At 37.7% G+C, this 22,318-nt stretch overlaps 1 protein-coding gene across 50 annotated transcripts in view; it reads left to right on the plus strand.

Moving 5' to 3' along the window:
* The window catches only part of RIMS1 (regulating synaptic membrane exocytosis 1), a 488,993-nt gene that overhangs the window by 251,619 nt on the left and 215,056 nt on the right, over positions 1-22,318 (plus strand). For all 50 annotated transcript variants that reach the window (XM_081828536.1, XM_081828518.1, XM_081828521.1 and 47 more), the window contains 2 exons: positions 15,065-15,399; positions 18,931-19,796. In XM_081828536.1, the coding sequence (XP_081684662.1) occupies positions 15,065-15,399; positions 18,931-19,796 (1,201 nt within the window). The remainder of the gene's footprint in view (positions 1-15,064; positions 15,400-18,930; positions 19,797-22,318) is intronic.

Genomic DNA, 22,318 nt, shown 5'->3' on the forward strand with positions numbered 1-22,318 from the left:
AGAAATAACATGTTGGTGAGGATGTGGAGAAAAAGGAACCCTGGTGCACTATTGGTGGGAATGCAGATTGGTGCAGTCACTGTGTAAAACAGTATGGAGATTCCTCAAAAAAATTAAAAATAGAAACACCATTTGATCCAGTAATTCTACTACTGGATATTTACCCAAAGGAAATGAAAACAATAATTTGGAAAGATATATGCACTCCTATGTTTACTGAGCATTATTTACAGTAGCCAAGATAATGGAAGCAAGCCAAGTGTCCCTCAATAAATAAATGAATAAAGAAGGTGTGGTATTTATATACAATGTAATATTATCCAGCCATAGAAAAGAATGAGATCTTGCCATTTCCAACAACATGGATGGACCTAGAGGGTATAATGCTAAGTTAAATACCATATGATCTCATTCATATGTGGAATTTAAGAAACAAAACAAATGAAGAAACAAAAGAAAACAGAAACAAAATAACCCTAAACTCTTAAATAGAACAAATAGCTGGTTACTAAAGAGGAGGTGGAGGGCTACATGGGTGAAAGAGGTAAAAAGAATTAAGGGTACAAACTTCCTTTTTTTTTTTTTTTTTAAGATTTTACTTATTTGAGAGAGAGGGAGAGAGTGAGTGCACAAGCGGGAGGCGGGGAAAGGGAGAAGCAGAATTCGCAGGGGGCCTGATGCGGGGCTCAATCCCAGGACCCTGAGATCATGACCGGCGCCAAAGGCAGATGCTTACCCAAATGAGCCACCCAGGCACCCCAAGGGTACAGACTTCCAGTTGCAAAATAAATAAGTCATGGAGATGAAAAAGCACAGCATAAGGAATATTGTCAATAAGATTGTAAAAGTGTTGTTTGGTGACAGATGATGACTACACTTACTGTGGTGAGCAGTAAGTGATATATAGAATTGTTGAGTCATTATGTTGTATACCTGAAACTAATATAACACTGTATGTTAATTACACTTCAATCAAAAAAAGAGAAGAAACAACTGTCAGATCTTACCCTATAGTTATATGGATGTGTATTTTTTAGAATAGGTAAGAATCATCTGTCTAAATAATAGAGGAATGACTGAGCAATGGCCTAGTAACTGAGGCTTTAAAAAAGCAATTTGCCTGATTGGAGATAGGGATAATGGAATAAAAACAATGTAAGTCTCTGAAATTATTTTTTTCAAGATTATCTTGGTTCTTCTTGGCCTTTAGCATTCCTACAATAATTTTAGAATGACCTTACATATTTCTAGAAAAACTTGGTGGGAATTTTTGTGTATGTTGGGGTAGGATTGCATCAAATATATAGAGCACTTTTAGAATCACACATTCACACATTTGTTATTCTGCAGCTAATGAACACACTACTTTCAGGTATCGATGAGGCCAAATTTTGTTCAATTCTTCTAAATCCTTACTGATTTTTATTCTTCATGTTCTTCAGTGACTTAGAGATGTGTTTATATCTCTCATTATACTTGTGATTTGCCTATTTTTATTTGTCAAGTTCTGCTTTATATATGTTGACACTATGTTGTTAATGTATATAAATTTAGAATTTAGTGTCTTCGAGGTGCATTAATCTTTTATCACAATGGAAATGCGCCTTTTTTTTTTTAAATCTCTAGTAAGGCTTCTTGCATCAACTCTGCTTGATCTGATATTATTTTAACTGTACTAGCTTTTTTCTGGGTATTGTTTACATGATAATTCTTTTGATTTTTCTTTATTTAATCTCTCTGTATCCTAATATTCAAGGAGTATCTCTTCTAATTAGCAAATAGTTCAGTTATGTTGTTTACAAAATTCAGTTTTGCAATTTTTTCCCCTTTAATTGGAACATGTAATTTGTTCATATTCCATGTAGTGGCATTTTATTTGGGTTTAAACTTAACATCTTACTATGTTTTTGAGAGATTTTGTTTTGTTTTTAATTGAGGTATAATTGACTTACAATATTAGTTTCAGGTGTATAACACAATATTTCCATATATTGAGAAATGATCACCACAATGTCTATTTAACATATCTTTGCATACATGGTAACAAAATGTTTTCTTTGATGAGAACTTTTAAGATTTACTCTCTTAGCAACTTTCAAATATGTAATACATTATTATTTTTTTAAAGATTTATTTATCTATTTGAGAGAGAAAGAAAGAGAGTGGATGGTGGGAGGGACAGAGAGAGAGGGAGAGAGAGAATCTCAAGCAAACTCTTCTCTGAGAGTGGAGCCCAACTTGGGACTCAATCCCATGACCCCAAGACCATGACCTGAGCCAAAACCAGTCAGACGCTCAACCAACTGAGCCACCAGGTGCCCTGCAATACGTTATTATTAATTCTAGTGATTGTGCTGTACATTATATCTTGATGAATTATTTGTTTTAGAATTAGAAGTTAGTACATTTTGATCCACTTCATCCATTTTGCCCACCACCCACCCTTTGCCTCTGACAACCACCAGTCTTTTCTCTGTATCTATAAGGTTGGGTTTTTTGTGTAGTTTTTTGTTGTTTTTTGTTTTTGTTTTAGATCTACATATAAGTGAATTTATATGGTACTTGTCTTTTTCTGTCTGACTTATCTCACATAGCATAATGTGTTTCAGGGTCCACCCATGTTGTCCAAATGGCAAGATTTCACAATTTCTTATGGCTGCATATATTCCATTTCATGTGTATGTCTATATGTATACACACACATATGTGTATATATATCCTTTTCTTTATCCATTCATCCACTAATGGACACTGAATTTGTTTCCATATTTTGGCTATTGTAAATAATGCAGCAATAAACATAGGAGTGCACATGTCTTTTCAAGTTAGTGCTTTCCTTTTCTTCAAATAAGTACCCAGAAGTGGAATTGCTGGATCATATGGTAGTTCTACTTTTAATTTTTTGAGGAACCTCTATACTGTTTCCATAGTAACTATACCAGCTGTGAACAAGGATTCCTTTTTCTCCACATCCTTGCCAACAATTGCTGCTTCATGTCTTTTTCATAATAGCCATTCTAACAGGTGTAAGATGATATCTCATTGTGGTTTTGATTTGCATTTTCCTGATAATTAGTAATGTTTAACATCTTTATCATATGTCTATTGGCATATGTATGTCTTCTTTGAAAAAATCTCTATTCAGATCTTCTGCCCATTTTAATATTTGTTTATTTATTTATTTGCTGTTGAGTTATATGAGTTCTTTATATATGTTGGATATTAATCCCTTAACAGAAACATGATTTGCCAGTATTTTCTTCTGCTCAGTAGGTTGCCTTGTTGTGTTGTTGATGATTGCCTTTGCTGCGCAGAAGGTTTTTAGTTTGATGTAGTCCCACTTCTATTGTCTTTGCTTTTGGTGTCAGATCCAAAAACCCATTGCTAAGAACATGTCAAGGAGCTTCTACCTATATCTTTTTCCAGAAGTTTTATGGTTTCAGATCTTATGTTCAAATCTTTAATTCATTTCAAGTTGATTTTGTGTATCTGCTAGGTAGAGATCCAGTTTCATTCTTTTGCATGTGCTGCCCAGTTTCCCCAACACCATTTATCACAGAGATTTTCCTCTTCCCATTGTATATTCTTGGTCCCTTTGTCATAAATTAAGTGACCATATAAGCTTGGGTTTATTTCTGGACTCTCTATTCTATTCCATTGATCTATGTGTCAGTTTTTATACAAATGCCATACTGTTTTGATTATTATAGCTTTGTAATATAGTTTGAAATCAGGAAGCATAATGCCTCCAGTTGTTGGTCTTTCACCTCCTTAGTTAAATTTATTCCTGAATATTTTATTCTTTTTGATGCAATTGTAAATATTTTTCTTTCTGATAGTTCATTTTTACTGTATAGAAACAAAATTTTTGTATGTTGATTTTTATATTGCAACTTTTTTGAATTCATTTATTAATTCTAACAATTTTTTTCGTGGCGCCTTTATGGTTTTCTAAATATAACATCATGCCATCTGCAAACAGTGACAGTTTTTCTTCTTTCTTTCCAATTTGGATACCTTTAATCCTTTTTCTTGCCTAACTGCTATGGCTAGGAGTTCCAATAGTGCATTGAATTAAAGTGGGGATAGCAGGAATCCTTGCCTTGTTCCTGATTTAGAGGAAAAGTTTTTGAGCTTTTCACCACTAGGTATAATGTTAGTTGTGGGCTTGTCACATATGGCCTTCATTATTTTGAGGTAAGTTCCCTCTATACCCACTTTGTTGAGAATTTTTATCAGAAATGGATGATGAATTTTGCCAAAGGCTTTTTCTGCATTTATTGGGATATAATATGATTTTTATCTTTATTTTCATTAATGTGGTATATCATATTGAGTGACTTGTGGATATTGAACCACCCTTACACCCCTGGAATAAGCCCCACTTGATCATGTTGAATGATCCCTTTAGTGTATTGTTGAATTTGGTTTACCTAATATTCTGTTGAGGATTTTCACGTCTCTGTTCATCAGAGATATTGGCCCGTGATTTTATTTTTTTGTAGTGTCCTTGTCTGATATTAGAGTAATGCTAGCCTTGTAAAATGAGTAGAAAAGTGTTCCCTTCTTGGGGTGCCTGTGTGGCTCAGTTGGTTGAGCATCCAACTCTTGATTTTGACTCAGGTCATGATCTCAGGGTCGTGAGATCAAGCCCCATGTCAGTCTCCAGGCTCAGCGGGGAGTCTTTTTGAGATTCTGTCTCTCCCTCTGTCCCCCCACCACCCCATGTTCACTCTCACTCTCTCTCAAATACATAAATAATTTTTTTTTAAGTATTCCCTTCTTTTCTGTTTTTTGGAAGGGTTTGAAAAGAACTGCTATTGGGCGCCTGGGTGGCTCAATTGGTTAAGTGACTGCCTTCGGCTCAGGTCATGATCCTGGAGTCCCTGGATCGAGTCCCGCATCGGGCTCCCTGCTCGGCAGGGAGCCTGCTTCTTCCTGACCCTCCCCCCTCTCATGTGCTCTCTCTCTCTCATTCTCTCTGTCTCAAATAAATAAATAAAAATCTTTAAAAAAAAAAAAAAGAAAAGAACTGCTATTAATTCTTCGAATGTTTGGTGTAATTCACTATGAACCTAGTCTTCTGACTATTGGGAAGTTTTTGATTATTGATTCAGTCTTACTAGTAATCCATTTGTTCAGATTTAATATTTTTTTTATGATTCAGCCTTGCAAAGTTGCATGTTTCTAAGAATGTATTCATTTCTTTTATGTTGTACAATTTGTTGACATATAATTGTTCATAAGAGGAATATTGACTTCTAATTTTCATTTCTCATAACAGGGTTTCCTGTATCAGGAGTTTAGTATTAGGACTAAGTTGACCTTATAAAATGAGTTCAGAGGTGGAAGTAGGTTATTTTCCTCTTTTTTAATTAAAAAAAAAAAGCTTTTCTAAGATTGGTATAATTTACTCTTCAAGTATGTTTAAAATAATTTTCCAGTGCAGACAGTTGGTTCTGGAATTTTTATTGTAAGTTGTCCTTTAATTATGAATTCAATTTCTTTACTAGTTAAAAGGCTATTCTGGTTTTCTATTTCTTCTTGTGTCAGTTTTGCTAATTTGAAAAATTTTAAGGAATTGCTCTATTTAATCTATGTTAATTAATTCATTGGTCTAAAATTGGTAATAATATTCTTTCACTTATCTTTTTAATTAATCTAGGGTCTGTAATGATGTCCACTCTTTTGGTAATTGTATTTTCTATTCTTTTTCTTGATCAGTCAGGGAATCAATTTTATTAGTCCCTTCCAGGAGCCATATTTTTTTATTTTATTGATTTTCTCTAGGTTATTGATTTTTAAATTTTATACTTTATTAGTTGTCATTCTCATCTTTATTATTTTCTTCTTTACCCTATATTTAATTATTTTTGTTAATTCATTAATTTTATTCTTAAGGTAGAAACTTAGATCATTGATTTTATAATTGTTTCTTTTTTTAAGATCTGATTTTATTTTAAAGAGAGAGCATGAGTAGGGGGGAGGAGCAGAGGGAAAGGGAAAGAGAAAGAGAAGCAGACTCCCCACTGAGTGGGGAGGCCAATGTGGGGCTTGATCCCACGACCCTTAAATCTTGATCTGAGCTGAAACCAAGAGTCAGACACTTAACCAACTGAGCCACCCAGGTACCCCTAATTGTTTCTTTTGCAATGGAGTGTTTAACGCTACAATTTTCTCTCTAAGAAGTGTTTTAGGTGCATCTTACAAATTTTGACAGGTTACATTATTATTATTATCCAGATCAATACATACTTTAATTTCTCTTGTGATTTTTTTTTGGCCTTGTCATATTTAGATATGTTTTGCTTAATTTCCAAAATTATGCTATTTCCAGAATTTTTGAGTTATTATATTCTAATTTTATTGAGTTTTGGATTTTTTTTTTTTTATCTATTTGAGAGAGAGAAAGATAATGAGAGAGCATGAGCAGGGAGGAAAGGGAGAAGCAGGGTTCCTGTGAGCAGAGAGCTTGATGCAGGGCTTGATCCCAGGACCCCAAGACCATGACCTGAGCCAAGGGCAGATGCTTAATCAACTGAGCCACCCAGTCACCCCTAATTTTATTGAATTTTGATCAGAGAATATATGCTATGTGATATCAGTTCTCTAAATGTTTTGAGTTTTGTTGTTGTTGTTTTTTTAATGGCCAACCTGTTGTCTATCTTGGTGGGTATTCCATTTGACTTGATAAGAATATTTGAATTGTTTGTACAGCTTAATGGTTCCAATAGCTATTCTCTGTCAGGCCTTCTAAAGTTACCTTGAACAAGAGCAGTTTAGTATTTGGATAAAGACTCATAAAGATGCAGCTATACCCATTTCTGGGTTGCTAGTATGGTACTACACAAAATTACAAGCCAGAATACAATATTTTTGACCATAAAGAATTACACATGTATTTTTTATCTTGTTTTTAAATGTTTAAAGTTTTTATTTAAATTCTAGTTAGTTAACATATGGTGTAATGGTTTTAGAAGTAGAATTTAGTGATTCCTCACTTACATAAAACACCCAGTACTCATTACAACAAGTGCCCTTCTTAATACCCATCACCCATTTAGCACATCCTCTGCCCACCTCCCCTCCAACAACCCTCAGTTTGTTTCCTTTGATTAAGAGTCTCTTATGCTTTGTCTCCCTGATTTTGTCTTGTTTTATTTTTCCCTCACTTCCCCTATGATCCTCTGTTGTTTCTTAAATTCCACATATGAGTGAGATCATATGATAATTGTCGTTCTCTGATTGACTTATTTCGCTTAGCATAATACCCTCTAGTTCCATCCACATCATTGGAAATGGCAAGATTTCTTTTTTTGATGGCTGAGTAATATTCCACTGTATATATATATACCATATCTTCTTCATTCATCTGTTGATGGACATCTGGGCTCTCTCCATAGTTTGGCTATTGTGAACATACCTGCTATAAACATTGGGGTGCAGGTGCCCCTTCAGATCACTACATGTGTATCTTTGGGGTAAATCCCTAGTAGTGCAATGACTGGGTCTTAGGTAGCTCTATTTTCAATATTTTGAGGAATCTCCATACTGTTTTCCAGAGTGGCTGCACCAGCTTGCATTCCCACCAACAGTGTAAGAGCAGTCCTCTTTCTCCACATCCTCACCAACATCTGTTGTTTCCTGACTTGTTAATTTTAGTCATTCTGACCAGTGTGAGGTAGTATCTCATTGTGGTTTTGATTTGTATTTCCCTGATGCCAAGTGATGTGGAGCATTTTTTCATGTGTCTGTTGGCCATTTGGATGTCTTCTTTGGAGAAATGTCTGTTCGTGTCTTCTGCCCATTTCTTGATTGGATTCTTTGTTCTTTGGGTGTTGAGTTTGATAAGTTCTCTATAGATTTTGGGTACTAGCCCTTTATCTGATAAGACATTTGCAAATTCCTTCCCTCATTCTCTTAGTTGTCTTTTGGTTTTGTTGACTGTTTCCTTTTGTGCAAAAGCTTTTTATCTTGATGAAGTCCCAATAGTTCATTTTTGTCTTTGCTTCCCTTGCCTTTGGAGACGTGTCTTGCAAGAAGTTGCTGCGGCTGAGGTCACAGAGGTTGCTGCCTGTGTTCTCCTCTAGGATTTTGATGGATTTCTGTCTCATATTTAGGTCTTTCACCCATTTTGAGTCTATTTTTGTGTATGGTGTAAGTAAATGGTCCAGTTTCATTCTTCTGCATGTGGCTGTCCAATTTTCCCAACATCATTTGTTGAAGAGACTTTTTTGCATTGGATGTTCTTTCCTGCTTTGTTAAAGATTGGTTGACCACAGAGTTGAGGGTCCATTTCTGGGTTCTCTATTCTGTTCCATTGATCTGTGTGTCTGTTTTTGTGCCAGTACCATACTGTCTTGATGATTACAGCCTTGTAATATAACTTGAAGTCCAGAATTGTGATGCTACCAGCTTTGGTTTTCTTTTTTGACATTCCTTTGACTATTTGGGGTCTTTTCTGGTTCCATACAAATTTTAGAATTATCTGTTCCAGCTTCATGAAAAAAGTTGATGGTATTTTGATAGAGATTGCATTGAATGTATACACAATAATTTTGTTCTTTTTCTTCATTATATATTACTATGTGAGATAAGATACATATGCAGATTTTATATCATCAATGAATATATGAAGTACTGTATCCATTGTGAAAAGTGCAGATGTTATAAAATGTATATAATCCATTTGGAAATGGGGTGAACCTTTAAACAAGGTCACTTAGCTAAACATCTGGAACAAATTCTAGGAACTGCACAATGTTCAGAAAACCAGAAAATGGAGTGTATGTAGGAAATGGCTGTTGATGAGGTTGAAAAAGTAGGAAAGAACCACAGTATGCTAAACAAGAGTTATAATTATATCTTGAATACAGGGAGTTATTTTGTCAAATTTAAATTTTGGAAGATGTGAAAATGGGTTGGAAGATTTATTGCAGGGGCAATAATAGGAGGGGGAAAATCTGTTAGGATATCAGTTATAGAAATCTTGATATGAAGAGATCACAACCTCAAATAAGTCAGTACAGTGGGAATAGATGTGAGGAAGCAAATTTGAGTCATGATATTCAGAAATCAGAGTTAAGATTTGATGAAGCATTAGGGAGAGAGTAGGCTAGGAACATCCTCAGATTAATTGCTTGGTTTACTGTGTGGGTGGTGGTATTATTAACTGAGAAAACAATAAAGGACAAGAGCAAGTTTTGTGGAAAACAATCATTTCAGTTTGGTATGTTTTAAGTTTGAGGCTCCTGTGTTACATTCAATTGGCCATATGCAGTAGATAAGAGGGTATCTACTAGATGCCTAAGCTAGAGATTATGATTTTAAAGTCTAAAGTTTATAGTATAGGATAGTCTATTTTGATACAAAATAAAATTAAAGTGCTATTTTCTTTTTAAATCTCATTGATTTAGTTTCTATTTGCATTTTTATAATGGAAATAATGTGTTAATATAGTAGTCATCTGTACAATTTTTTAAACAAATACTCATTTATTATATAAGCCTTCTGAAAAATATTTTTCAGAAGGGGTTGTGATAAAAATATGGAAATCCTGTTTCCATCTCACATGGAATCTACTGGAGTAAGAAATGCAGAGAAGCAAAAATGGAGCTCTGTGTAACATTAACATTTAATAAGAGGGTGAAGAAGGAAGATTTTTATAGAGGAATATGAGAGGAGGTAATGCAAGTTAGATTAGACCAGAACAGAACATTATCATTAATATCCAGAAACCAAAAAAGATAGGTAATGACAAATTCCATATATTCAGTGTCTATAAGTGAAATTAGCACCATGGAAGAGATCACTAATGTCTATGAAAGATAATTAAATACAGCTGTGGGGACTAGAGTCAGATTGTTGAGAAATAAAGAGGATATAAGGAAGTGGAGAGGGTATTAATTTAAGTTACTTTATCAGGTAGCTTGATTTTATTTTCTTTATTTTTAGTTTTTTTTTGAGGTATCTTGATTTTAAAGAGGATAGAGAAAAAGTGACTAGAGAGAGGACAAGTTCAAAGAAAAGTTTTGATTATTTTATATGCTTAAATAGTTATATGCTAAGATGGAAGGAGTAATAGAGAAGGCAAGTTTGAATACACAGGAAAATGAAGGAGTCAGTGAATGAATGAAGTCCTCACTGGGCAGAAGGGTTGGTATCCGGAGTGCAGGTGTGTGCATTGACTTTCCATGAATGGAAGAACATTTTATACCATATCTTATGTCTCAATGGAGGAACATATTTTAATGTCAGTCAGGATATAGAAAATAAGTATTGGTGTGTATTTGGATGCTACTAAAACACAAAGATTCTTTGATTGAATAAAAAGAAATAGTTCAGTCTTGTGCTATATATAAAATGTGCCTCCAACAAAATTACACAAGTAGATAATCTAAGGATAGGGAAGCATCTGTCAAAGATGAACCAAAAGAGAAAAAAATTAGCAATATTAGAATTCAGTTCACAAAAATTCCACAATTGATTCCCTACATTTTATGCTTAACTCAACACAGCAACCAGAGGGACCCTATTAAAACCTAATATATATCAGTTCACTTCTTTGCTCATGTATTTTATAAGCTTTCAAAAGGAAAAACGTAAATCCATGAAATAGTAACAAAAATAACAAAAGACTGGGAGAAATACATACACACACACACACACACACACGCAGAAACAAGTGTCAAAGAGAACTCTCATTTTCACCTACTTAGTTATCAGTTATTTTCTTCTATCTCATCTACTATTGTCAAAAAAGTTGAAATATCACCTTGATAATTTTGTCCCCAGCTTCTGCTAGAGTGCCTTCGCTGAATAGAGAAAGTAAGGAAAATGAATAAAGGTACTCAGAAAATGCGACATCTATAATAAAGCCAAATATCCTGTTTTCTTTTCCAGGTTTTTCAAAATGGTAGTGTGACTATCTTTGAATAAAAGTCAGTATTTTCACATTTGATCTTTTCTAAAAAAAATCTTCATGCTTATATTTATTCTTTATGTTACAATCCTAATGACCTCAGATGGATTTTTATAAGCAACACATTTGTATTAATATAGGAATTCTGTACCTCATTGCCATGAATCACCTTAGTAATATCATGAGAGTAAATCTAAGGCTCATTTTTTCTGCTCTGTGTGTCTGGATCTGTAAACATTTCATGTGAAGGCAAATATAAAGTATTTCTTCCATCTGAATATCATTTTTCTGCCATAAAATGGTCTACTGTATTTCTTAAGGATTCCTTAAATGGAATTTAAAATGTTGTTAGTGCAAAAGTTCTGAATAAAATTTTCAAATGTTCATATTTCTGATGTATGGCATGGAGTTTCAGAAGCCATGTTCCATCACAATAATCTTTCATTTAAGTTAGTATTTGGTTGCTTAACATCTGTAAATTGTTAAGATAAGGTATTACACAGACTTGCTTTGGTTTAGATTAGTTTGGAACACATCCCAGGGTACTTAATCAGGGTATAATCCTGCATGGTGCAGTCTTTAAAAAGGTGTGTGTGTGTGTGTGTGTATGTGTGTGTGTGTGTGTGTGTGTGTATTTTAAATAAATTGAATTTTTTTGTAGAAAGATTTGTGTCTTGTCTTTTTTTTTTTTAAAGATTTTATTTATTTATGAGAGAGAGAGAATGAGAGAGCACATGAGAGGGGGGAGGGTCAGAGGGAGAAGCAGGCTCCCCGCCGAGCAGGGAGCCCGATGCGGGACTCGATCTCGGGACTCCAGGATCATGACCTGAGCTGAAGGCAGTCGCTTAACCAACTGAGCCACCCAGGCGCCCTGTGTCTTGTCCTTTTTAAAAAAATCCCTTTTGGATTATTATCTCACTTTTTGGATTATCTATAGTGGTAGGCAAGCATAATACTTGATAATAAATTCAAAAAGACAATTGGTAAAAATTTATAACGGTGTTGCTTCTCAGCAACTGGTTGCTCATTTTTATACATGCCTGAAATGTTTGATATGAACTGTGTTGAAAAGTACAACAAATGTTCTATTGTATTGTCATCTATTTTCCTTACAACACATATAAAGAGTTTCTTTTTTATTTGCAAACTCTGTGGCAAGAGTAATTTATATAACTAATGGTAGAGATTGGGAGATAGTATTTTAATAAAAAGTATTTTTATTTTTATAGTTACTTTTGATTTCAGATTAGAGTATAGATTGACCAAACTTATAATTAATTTTGAAATACAAAATTTAAAATGTGTGCACAAGAAAATAAAGTATAGGAAAAATTTTTCCTGTGTTAAAAATAGACAAAATTAATGAAACATCCAGACTTAAATGAATAAGTAATATTTTGAAAATATTAAAGTTGTTGCTTCTAGGTACTAACTGTGACCTTTTGAATCAATTTGAAATGAAATTAAATGAATTTTAATATTTAATTGTAATAATATTTAATAATAACCATATTTTGTTTGTTTTTATCACTCCTGTGGCAGTTCTGCACATATTCAAAATTTGGAACTTGCCCAAATCTGGCAATTACTTTTCATTGGCCCATCTTTATAACACTTAAAAATATGAAAATTGGGGTGCCTGGGTGGCTCAGTGGGTTAAACATCCAACTCTTTGTTTCAGCTCAGGTCATGATTTCAGGGTTGTGAGATTGGGCCTTGTGTCTGGCTTACACTCAGGGTGGACTCTACTTCCCTGGCTTATGCGTGTATGCTCTCTCTCTCTCAAATAAATTTAAAAAATTATGTATTTATTTATTTGACAGAGACAGAGAACACAAGTAGGCAGAGCTGCAGGCAGAGTGAGAGGGAGAAGCATGTTCCCCGCTGAGGAAGGAACCTGATGTGGGGCTCAATCCCAGGACGCTGGGATCATGACCTGAGCTGAAGGCAGCCACCCAGGCACCCCAGTAAATAAAATCTTTAAAAAAATATGAAACAATCTAAATAAGATTATGATAACAATTTTCTAGAAAATATTCAAATGTACAAAGAAGAGTCTCCTTTACCCTTCTTTTTTACCAGTATTTTAATGTTCCTTTCTGCCTCTTTATTTAACTTAACTCCATTTTGGAATTTTTGTATAAATTGTATATTTTATTGTGTTTCCTGTATTGCTCTAAGTGAAATTTATATTTATCCGAAATATACCTTAGTATTTTGTAGAAAAGGACTTACTTTTGATAATGAATAATATTTTGCTTATAGTGTAGTAAATACAAATTTAATTTCTCCTTAGTGATATAAAATAGTCAAAGATTCTCACCAATCTCTTTGAATTGCGTGATTTCAGACCTCATTACTGTTTGGTCAGCTAAAGAGGCAACCAGTGAGGAAGCATATCACCTGTCCCCATCCAGGGTCTGGGCAGAGGATAACCAGTATTATTGGCATGAAGTCCTGGCCCCGGGGATATTGCCTTTATAATGTTATCCTTGTTAAGACTATGTTCAATCAATCAGGATTTCTGAGGGACCTTATTTATGACCTAAAGAGATCATGATACATCGTGCACAATATCTCCTCATTTGGGAAGCATTTTAAATTACAGATATATTCCATAATTCCTTTATTTTGTTATAGGCTTATGAAATGAACTGTTTAACATCTTAGCAAACGGGAAGTCAACTAACTGCTTTTGTGAATCTAGTTCACTTCATTTTATGACCTGTGGAAGCGTAGAGGAATGCATTAATTAACTGTGTCAATCTTAAATTTTTTATAGTAAACATCTCTAAGTCTTAGTTTTCCCCATATTATGAATTCATTTGAGTTTTCTTGCTGGAAAGCAACAGTTCTTAACAGTTCAAGTAGATGAACTTCCCTTTGTCAAAAATATATTATTTTTCTCCATCTTTTTCTTACTCTCACTTTACCTTTTATCTTATTTTATAGCTACCATTGTAGTTTTTCTCCTATTCATCGAAATGTTTTTACTAGTACATTTTCTCCTTTTGCCAGTAAGCAAGGCTTCATCTTTTACTATCTTAATATTGTTTCTCACTTAATCTACCTGGGACTTATTCATCCATTTGTGATTTTTTTGAGTAACTGTTGACTGAGTCAGTATTTGTGAAAACAAGGGCCTGGAGTTTGGTGAGCAGCCTTTCCAGTGGGTGCTGTTTCTGAAGCACAAAGGAAAACCGACGTGTGTTCAGAGGAAAGCAAATGAGGCAGGGAGGTATAATTATACCACAAAGCAGAGGGACTGGAGGTATTTGGAAGAAGGCTCTCAGGGCCGTAGGCACCTATTTTAGCTCCGCCTACTTGGTGTTGTCCTCATTATTACATTCATTTTAAATGCCACCAAGAGGAGAGCTGATGTATAGATTTATTTTAAGTGGTAAAACATCTTATAATTTATCAGTGGATATGTTTCTAGATGACTGTTCCAAAATAACATCTCAAGTGGAAATGGTATCAGAGTAGTCTCATATGAAAACACCCAGCCCCAAATTTATTGCTCTAGTAAATATGTGCGTGGAAACTTTTATAGCATACTATAAACCCAAGGTTAGTGTATTACTAATAAGCTAGAGAAGATATACAGCTTGACCTTTTCTTTTGTGCCTATCTTTTATTGTTTGTTCCATATGAATATCTTTTAATATTGGCTTTAATAATGCATAAGTTTTGAGAAGACAGATATTTTCTACATCCTTTGAGACACTGAGGTTTATGTACATAAATATTAATTCTGTGGCTCTTTAAAACATTTTTGTAATCAATCCAACCCCGCTCAGAACATTTTTACTAACATATATTTTAAAAGAAACTTCAGATTCAGTCATACAAAATGTGATGGATACATGGTAAGAGGAAACTCAGAATTACAGGGTTAGAACACCAGGAAAAAACACTACTCCGGTAACCTAGAGGTGCTGTGATTTCAGATGGGTGCCAGTCTAGGCCTTCATGTACTTGCCTGTGACTTGTGCAAGGATCATTTTCATAAGAAATTCACAAGGATAAGTGTAAAGATGACAAGCATTCTTCTTTCCCTGAAAAGATATTTTAATATATGCTAAAGAGAAACTACTTCCAACTGGCATAGAAAATTTATATTGTTCTCTCTTCTTTAAATAGGTTATGTGGGTATGCAATTTATGTCGAAAGCAACAAGAAATCTTAACCAAATCTGGGGCGTGGTTCTTTGGAAGTGGCCCTCAGCAGCCAAGTCAGGATGGAGCCTTAAGCGATACAGGTGCTGGTTCTGAGGTACCAAGAGAAAAGAAAGCACGGCTCCAAGAGCGATCCCGGTCGCAGACACCCCTGAGCACAGCAGCTGCCTCCTCCCAGGACACAGCTCCTCCCAGCGCTCAACCAGACAGGAGCAAAGGGGCTGAGTCCTCACAGCAAGCCGTGGGGCCCGAACAGAAGCAGGCTTCATCCAGGTCTAGAAGTGAACCTCCGAGAGAGAGGTAATAGTTCGTCAACCCTGTAAGCAAAAGGCAAGGTTTTGTATTGAGACTAAGCCTATTTTCAAGAATTTAACTGCTATTAAGAGGAATATGTGGAGGTACTTCTTCTCAGGCCCCACATGGAAGGCAACAACAGCCCTGAGGTGCTTTGTTTATCTCTAGAATGCATCATTCCTCAAGGAGACCTTTCTGGAAAAGCTTTTCTTGCATAACATGCACACAGGTAAACAAGTCACCCGAGTGAGATACTGACTTCCAGCCTTGAACTCAGAAAAGCTCTTAGATCATTTATTCACTTATAGAATTAGCACTCTAATGGAAAGTGTGCTCTGAGAGAATGTGAGAAACCTGACCCAGTGGAAGGTACACAGGTACCTTCTTTGAGGACATTTCTTTTATGCTGAGCTCTGACAAGTGACTAGGAATGAACCAGGTGAAGATGAGGACTCCAGGTAGATGCACAGGCATGTCGCCTGAGGAAACAAGTTCTCATGGGAGAACCTAAAGGATGCCCACTGCCAAGAGCGTGAGTAGCAGAGGAGAGCAGGGAAGAGCCCGGGAGAGGTGGCTGGTTAGGTATCAGGGCCCAAGTGATACTGGGCCTTTTGGCCAGGTTAAATTTTATAGATTTTTATCCTAGGAATAATAGAAAGCTACGGAGGGTTTTAGCATGGGCTAACATGATCAGATAATTTACTTTAATTGATTCATTCCTTCATTCAGCAGTGCATTTACAACCAGACAGGAGGCTATGCACTGGGAGACAGTGTTAACAAGGAGGATATAGCCCTTCTTTATGAGGCTGGTTACTGTTGTTAAGACTAGGTTTGCTGCTTTTGTTTGTATGATCCTTATGCATCCCACTGGGTGGGAGAGTAGGCTCCAAGGAAGGCTTTGGTTCCCCTTTTCAGACAAAGCCCACGGAATAACATCAAGGACTTCTAAGTTAAGCAGATCTTCCAGTCCTGCTTCTATCACACCAGGCAGCAACAACCCATCTTGCAGGGCTGTGGCAAGGGTGAAATGGGAACATGTGTTCAGAAGCTGGCACACGGGAGGCATTCAGTGAACGTAGCCATATTCAAGCCAGTAGCCGTTGTGTGTTTAAGCAAACACTGTGCCAGGAATATAAGTATGATTAAGACATGATTCCTTTTCTGACAGATCCTAGGGAAGACACCACACTAAATCCTAGGGAAGACAGACACCTGGGCAATTTACTGTACCAGAGGCTGATTTGATCAAAGCTAGAAAATACATGTAGTACTTTGGGAGCCACAGGAAAGAGGAGGTGCCTTCTGAATTAGGCTTTCTAGGATATCCAGGAGTTATAGGGTAGGTAGACAGGGTAGGAGGGGACATTTCAGAAAGAGAGAATGAGTGCACCTAAACTATGTACAGAGGACACACGGAGGACACCAGAGATAGTTCAGTGAAGGTATAATGGATAGTTTTTGGTGACAGAGCATTGTGGGTTAAAAAAAAACAAAACTATTAAAGGTGTAATTTGGGATTGGTCAGAAAATGATACCTTTAAGTAAGAGAATTTGGAGCTGTAAAGTTTTTTAGGGGAAAATATGAAACCTGTTTTTGACATATGGTAAAAAAAAAAAACTACAAAGATTTCAGGAATAAGGACTGAGAAGCAACTTTTAGATGAAATTTGAAGAAGATTGATAGGGACAAATGCTGTTGCTGATTATATGTTACTGATGATATAAGTACTTAAGAAAATACTGAGATCATTGGGGGTATAGAAGGAAAAGAAGAGATGGGTGGCAACTTCGGGGAGATAAGTGAGATCAAAAGAATGTTGTCAGTCTGTTTAAATTTATTGAAGAATTCTTCATCAGGAGCTAGTGGAAATGGAATAATTAGAGGGAGAAGTGAGGAAAGGCATACTCAGGGAAGCAAAGATCAGAAAGACTGAAGAACTCCTTCCATTTGCATGGCACTCTAGTATTCCATAAAGCATTGTCACAGATGGTCTCTCTAATGCTCATGTGAACTTTGAGAGGTAAGCATCATTTATCAGCATTTCAAGGAAAGTAAATTGATTCAATATAAGCTTCTACCAAGATCCACTGTGCCTTAATGAGCTACTAAATGCAGTACAATCCTCACACTTCTATGAAAACTATATTTGATCATTAATATATGTTCCTACTGGACTCCTTACATTGTTAAACTGCAGAGCCACCCTTGGAATTCCACACTCTGATGAAAATCCCTTTCACTTCAAAAGACCAATGTGAACTAAATGTCTAAAGCAGAATTTGCCATGCTATTTTGCTTACCTATGCCATTTGAAACTCTTCACCTTTTCTTTCCACCATTACTGGGCCCTCCTCAAACTGACCCCAAGGTATATCATAGCAACTACTACTTTGGTAACCCACAATAGAAATTGCCCTTTTTCTCATCTTGCATTTTTTCTTGATTTTTATGCATGACGTCTGCTTTTGTACTTTCAGTCAAAAGATGTTCCCTTGGAAAGCCCTCTATGGGCCTCAAGATTTAAAAAAAAAAAAAAAAAAAAGCTTAGGTTGTTCCCACCTTAGTAGTGTGGTATATCATATAGTATCAGGACACTTTAGACAAGGCCCCCACTTTTTGTAACTTCTGGTATAATTGCTGGAACTTTCCCAAATTAGGTGCACTCCAGTGTACCAAAAAGGGCTGAAAGGGGCAAATGAGTGATATATCTACAAGATTTAAATATTGCCAAACTCTTATCTTTACAGTGCCTTCAACAGGATGGAGAGAAAAGTAGAACACAAAACTGTTGTGTGTGGGTTTTTTTGGTACTGTGTTCTGAAATGGGGGAGAGGGAAAAAAAGAGGGGGAAGGAGGGGAAATGAATAATAATTTGAAATACTTCAATATTTCTGCCCAAGGGAGATTACCTGCCCAAGGGAGGTAAAATGAAGGCTAAGGTTCAACCATTTTTTTTCCTAACCAGCTCCCTTAAAAGTGGGTGCACATGATCTTGTCAAAATTACTTTTGTTCTACTATTAAAGAAGTGCTACTAGATTTAATTTTTGAAATGAACATACTTGTATTCACATTTCTTTTATGATTGTCCGTATGTATTGTCCAGATATATTCAAGTATATATTTAGAATTGAACTGACATGTGTATATTTTTTGCTACTATATTATTACATAAATTAGTTTCATCTAAAACATTTTTAAGTCTCATTTACAGCAGAATTTAGCATACAACTTGTTCATTTATTGAATTGATTTATTGGTGGCTTTTATTCACCTAGTTAATTTATGGAGAATTTGAAATGTGAAAACAACTTTTAAAGTTCCTTAAGATGCTGTAATGTAAAGAAGCTTTATTTAGAAAGCTAATCAGATACACAGGTTTAATGTGGTTATCATATAGCTTAATTAGACATTCAATTATAACGAATCATTTGAAAGGATTTAAATGGAATGCGAAGAAACGATGTTTCTTAGGTCTGGTCTTCATTTTTAGCTTTATACATTGCTTTCCCTCTTCGTGTTCCCGTATATCATAGGAAGAAGACTCCAGGGCTCTCTGAGCAGAATGGTAAAGGAGCCCAGAAGAGCGACCGGAAACGCGTGCCGAAGTCCTCGGTGCAGCCAGGAGAGGGGGCCGTGGAAGAACGCGAGCGGAAAGAAAGGCGGGAAAGCCGAAGGCTTGAGAAAGGGCGGTCACAGGACTACCCCGACGTGCCGGAAAAACGAGAGGATCGCAAAGCGGTGGACGACGAGAAGCAAAGGAAAGAGGAGGAGTACCAGACCAGGTACCGCAGCGATCCGAACCTGGCGCGGTACCCCGTGAAACCGCCGCCAGAGGAGCAGCAGATGCGCATGCACGCCCGAGTGTCCCGCGCGAGGCACGAGCGGCGCCACAGCGACGTGGCGCTGCCGCGCACCGAGGCGGGCGCCGCGCTGCCCGAGAGCAAGGCCGGCAAGCGCGCACCGGCCGCCGCCAGGGCCTCGCCGCCGGAGTCGCCGCGGGCCTATTCGGCCGAGAGGACTGCGGAAGCCAGGGCGCCGGGCGCCAAGCAGCTCACGAACCACAGCCCGCCGGCACCCAGGCATGGGCCGGTCCCCGCAGAAGCCCTGGAGCCCAAAGCCCAGGAGCCCCTCAGGAAGCAGAGCCGCCTGGACCCCAGCTCGGCCGTCCTCATCAGGAAGTCCAAGCGCGAGAAGGTGGAGACCATGCTGCGGAACGACTCCTTGAGCTCTGATCAGTCCGAGTCCGTGCGGCCGTCCCCGCCCAAGCCGCACCGGTCCAAGAGGGGCGGGAAGAAGCGGCAGATGTCTGTGAGCAGCTCCGAGGAGGAGGGCGTGTCCACGCCGGAGTACACCAGCTGCGAGGACGTGGAGCTCGAGAGCGAGAGCGTCAGCGAGAAAGGTAAGGCGGGGACCGGCTCGAGCAGGCACAGGGACGCTGTTGAGGCTCGGAGGCGCGCGTGTGCGGAGCTCGGAGGTGCGCGCGTACGGAGAGCCGAATCGCGTGTGTGCAGGGGGGAAAAGTGCGGCTTGAAACGTGCAACGTGATGACTGTAGTTAACACTGCAGTAGGGTATGTTAGAAAGTTCTGAGGGTAGATTCGAAAAGTTCACATCACAAGGGAAAAACAAATTCTAACTAGATAAGAAGATGGATGCTAGCCAAACTTATTTTGGTAATCATTTCGCACTATGCATGTCAAATCATTATGCGGCATACCTTAAACTTACGCGGAGCTGTATGTCAATTATATCTCCGTAGTTCCATAGAAGTGGGGGGAAAAGTGCAGCGTGGAAGGCTCACAGACAGGCTCACGGGGAATAGAATAGAAGGTTTTTAGCTTGTTTGCTTGCTGTCTTCCTTTTTGGTAGAATTTTGAAACATAATCACAAGCTTCAAATTTGGGTTACAAGAGTTCTTAAAGACTTTGGCTCTTGTCATTCTGGGAAATTCAGTATGCAGTCTTAGGTTTTTAAGTTATTATTCTGGGGGGACTTGGGGGAAAATGCTTTTCTAGAAAACCAAAACTATTCTTGATAAAGGGGAATGTACCTGTTCTTAAACTATAGTGGTGTGGTACTCCAGAGAGGTAGTATTTTTCAAGTTTTGGTTGAATCTTCTTCACAGCTTGTGAAGAAAGTATACCATGCAGTTGTTATATATTGTTTTGGATAGTAACTTTGTAGTAAAAGTTTATTTTACTTATCATATTATAAAACATTTTGGAGCCTTGTGTGATAAGCTGACTTTTTTTTTTTTTTTGGTCTTGTTCTGCACTGTACAATACCTTAGCCACATGTACCTATTTACTTACAATTAAAGAAACTTAAAAATTCAGTTTCCCAGTCACACTAGTCACACCTTCAGGTGCTCAGGAGCAATCATCACAGTAAGTTCCTTTAGATAACTTAATACTGGTCTAGTAAATACTTCAATTTAATGTTGAAATTATGTGTTTCTTTTGAAGATTCACTTCATTCTGCTGTTCACTCACATTTAAATTGACCACAGTCCTAAACTGGATGGTGGTGGTCATCATCCTTGTTGTAGTGTTTCTTAGTTATATTTTGGGATGACTATTTTTAGAGTTTTTTGGCTTGTCTTATAGTTGCTAACTTATATACTAAATATTATAAATTTATAAAAAAGTCACTTGGCTTTCTCATCTTCTCGATCTTCAAACTGCATGGCTGTGTCTTCTCCCTTTCTGTATCTCTGTCTACTTTTTCTCTCTCTCTCTACATATATATATGGATAGATAGATAGATATACATATACAAACATATATCCATCTAGCTAGCTAGGTGTTTAGATAGATGGATGGGTGGATGTATGGATGAATGGATATATGTATTTGGGAACAATTAAGAAAGTTCATTCTGTCATAATTACTGCAACTCATGTTAAAATAGCTGTTTTGGGACAGTGATTTGGGAAGAGATTACTTAGTAGAATGTGGAAGGGTCAAGGGAAGACTGTCCCCATGGAATAAAATTGATAGGGCAGTGGGAGACAGAAATTAAAGTATTATATGAATATGGGATCATTTGGCTCTTTAAGCACACCTTCTGACGACTTATGTTTGACTTATAAGTCAGTATGCATATACTTATGCATATCGTGTATGAGCTTTTTAAAAGTCACATGGTGGATGGAGGGGGGGAAAGATGGCGGAAGAGTAGGGGACCCTATTCCAACTGGTCCCCAGAATTGAGCTGGATATCTACCAGACCACTCTGAGCACCCACGAAACCAGCCTGAGATGTAAGAAGATCTGGATCTCTACAAACAGAATATCGCAGGCGGTTGGTTTTGAGGTACGAAGCGGAGAGCTGTGATCCTGCGGGCAGATATCGGAGGATAAATGGCGGCGGGAGGGTGCCTGGACGTGGGAATCCTACACTGCCAGTGAGTGACAGCCTCGCGCAGTGTGGACGGGGCACAGACTCGCAGACCGGTAGCATCGGGAAAGAACTTTAGGGCAGCCCCCCGGGGGGAAAACCAGACCGGCGGGGGTCGCGCACATGAACTGCAGCCCCCCCCGGACAGAAACCGGAGCAACGGTCACGCGCACGTGAACTGCAGCCTCCGAGACGGAAACCCCGTGCGCCCGGGTCGTGCAGGTGAACTGCAACCCCCCGGGGGTGGAAACCCCAAGCTGCGGAGTCATGCGCGGGAATTGGGAGTGGCTGGCGGTTTTAGAAGCACAAAGGGCAGAGACGTGCCCCGACCTGGAGGCAGGACTGGGGGCACTGCGGAGGGATGCAAAACCCAGGACGCTGTAGTTTATAGCAGCACGGACAGAAACGGAGACGGTGTGGCCTGGAGAGCTCACTGAAGAACAGACTGAGGTCTCTCTGCTCTGAGGCAGAGGGTTGGAAATGGTCTCTTCTGCTCTGACTCACGGAAGAGACGCGGAAAGCC

Source organism: Leptonychotes weddellii, chromosome 8 (assembly GCF_054177405.1).
Source record: "Leptonychotes weddellii isolate Sample4059 chromosome 8, ASM5417740v2, whole genome shotgun sequence".
NCBI classification, from domain to species: Eukaryota; Metazoa; Chordata; class Mammalia; order Carnivora; family Phocidae; genus Leptonychotes; species Leptonychotes weddellii.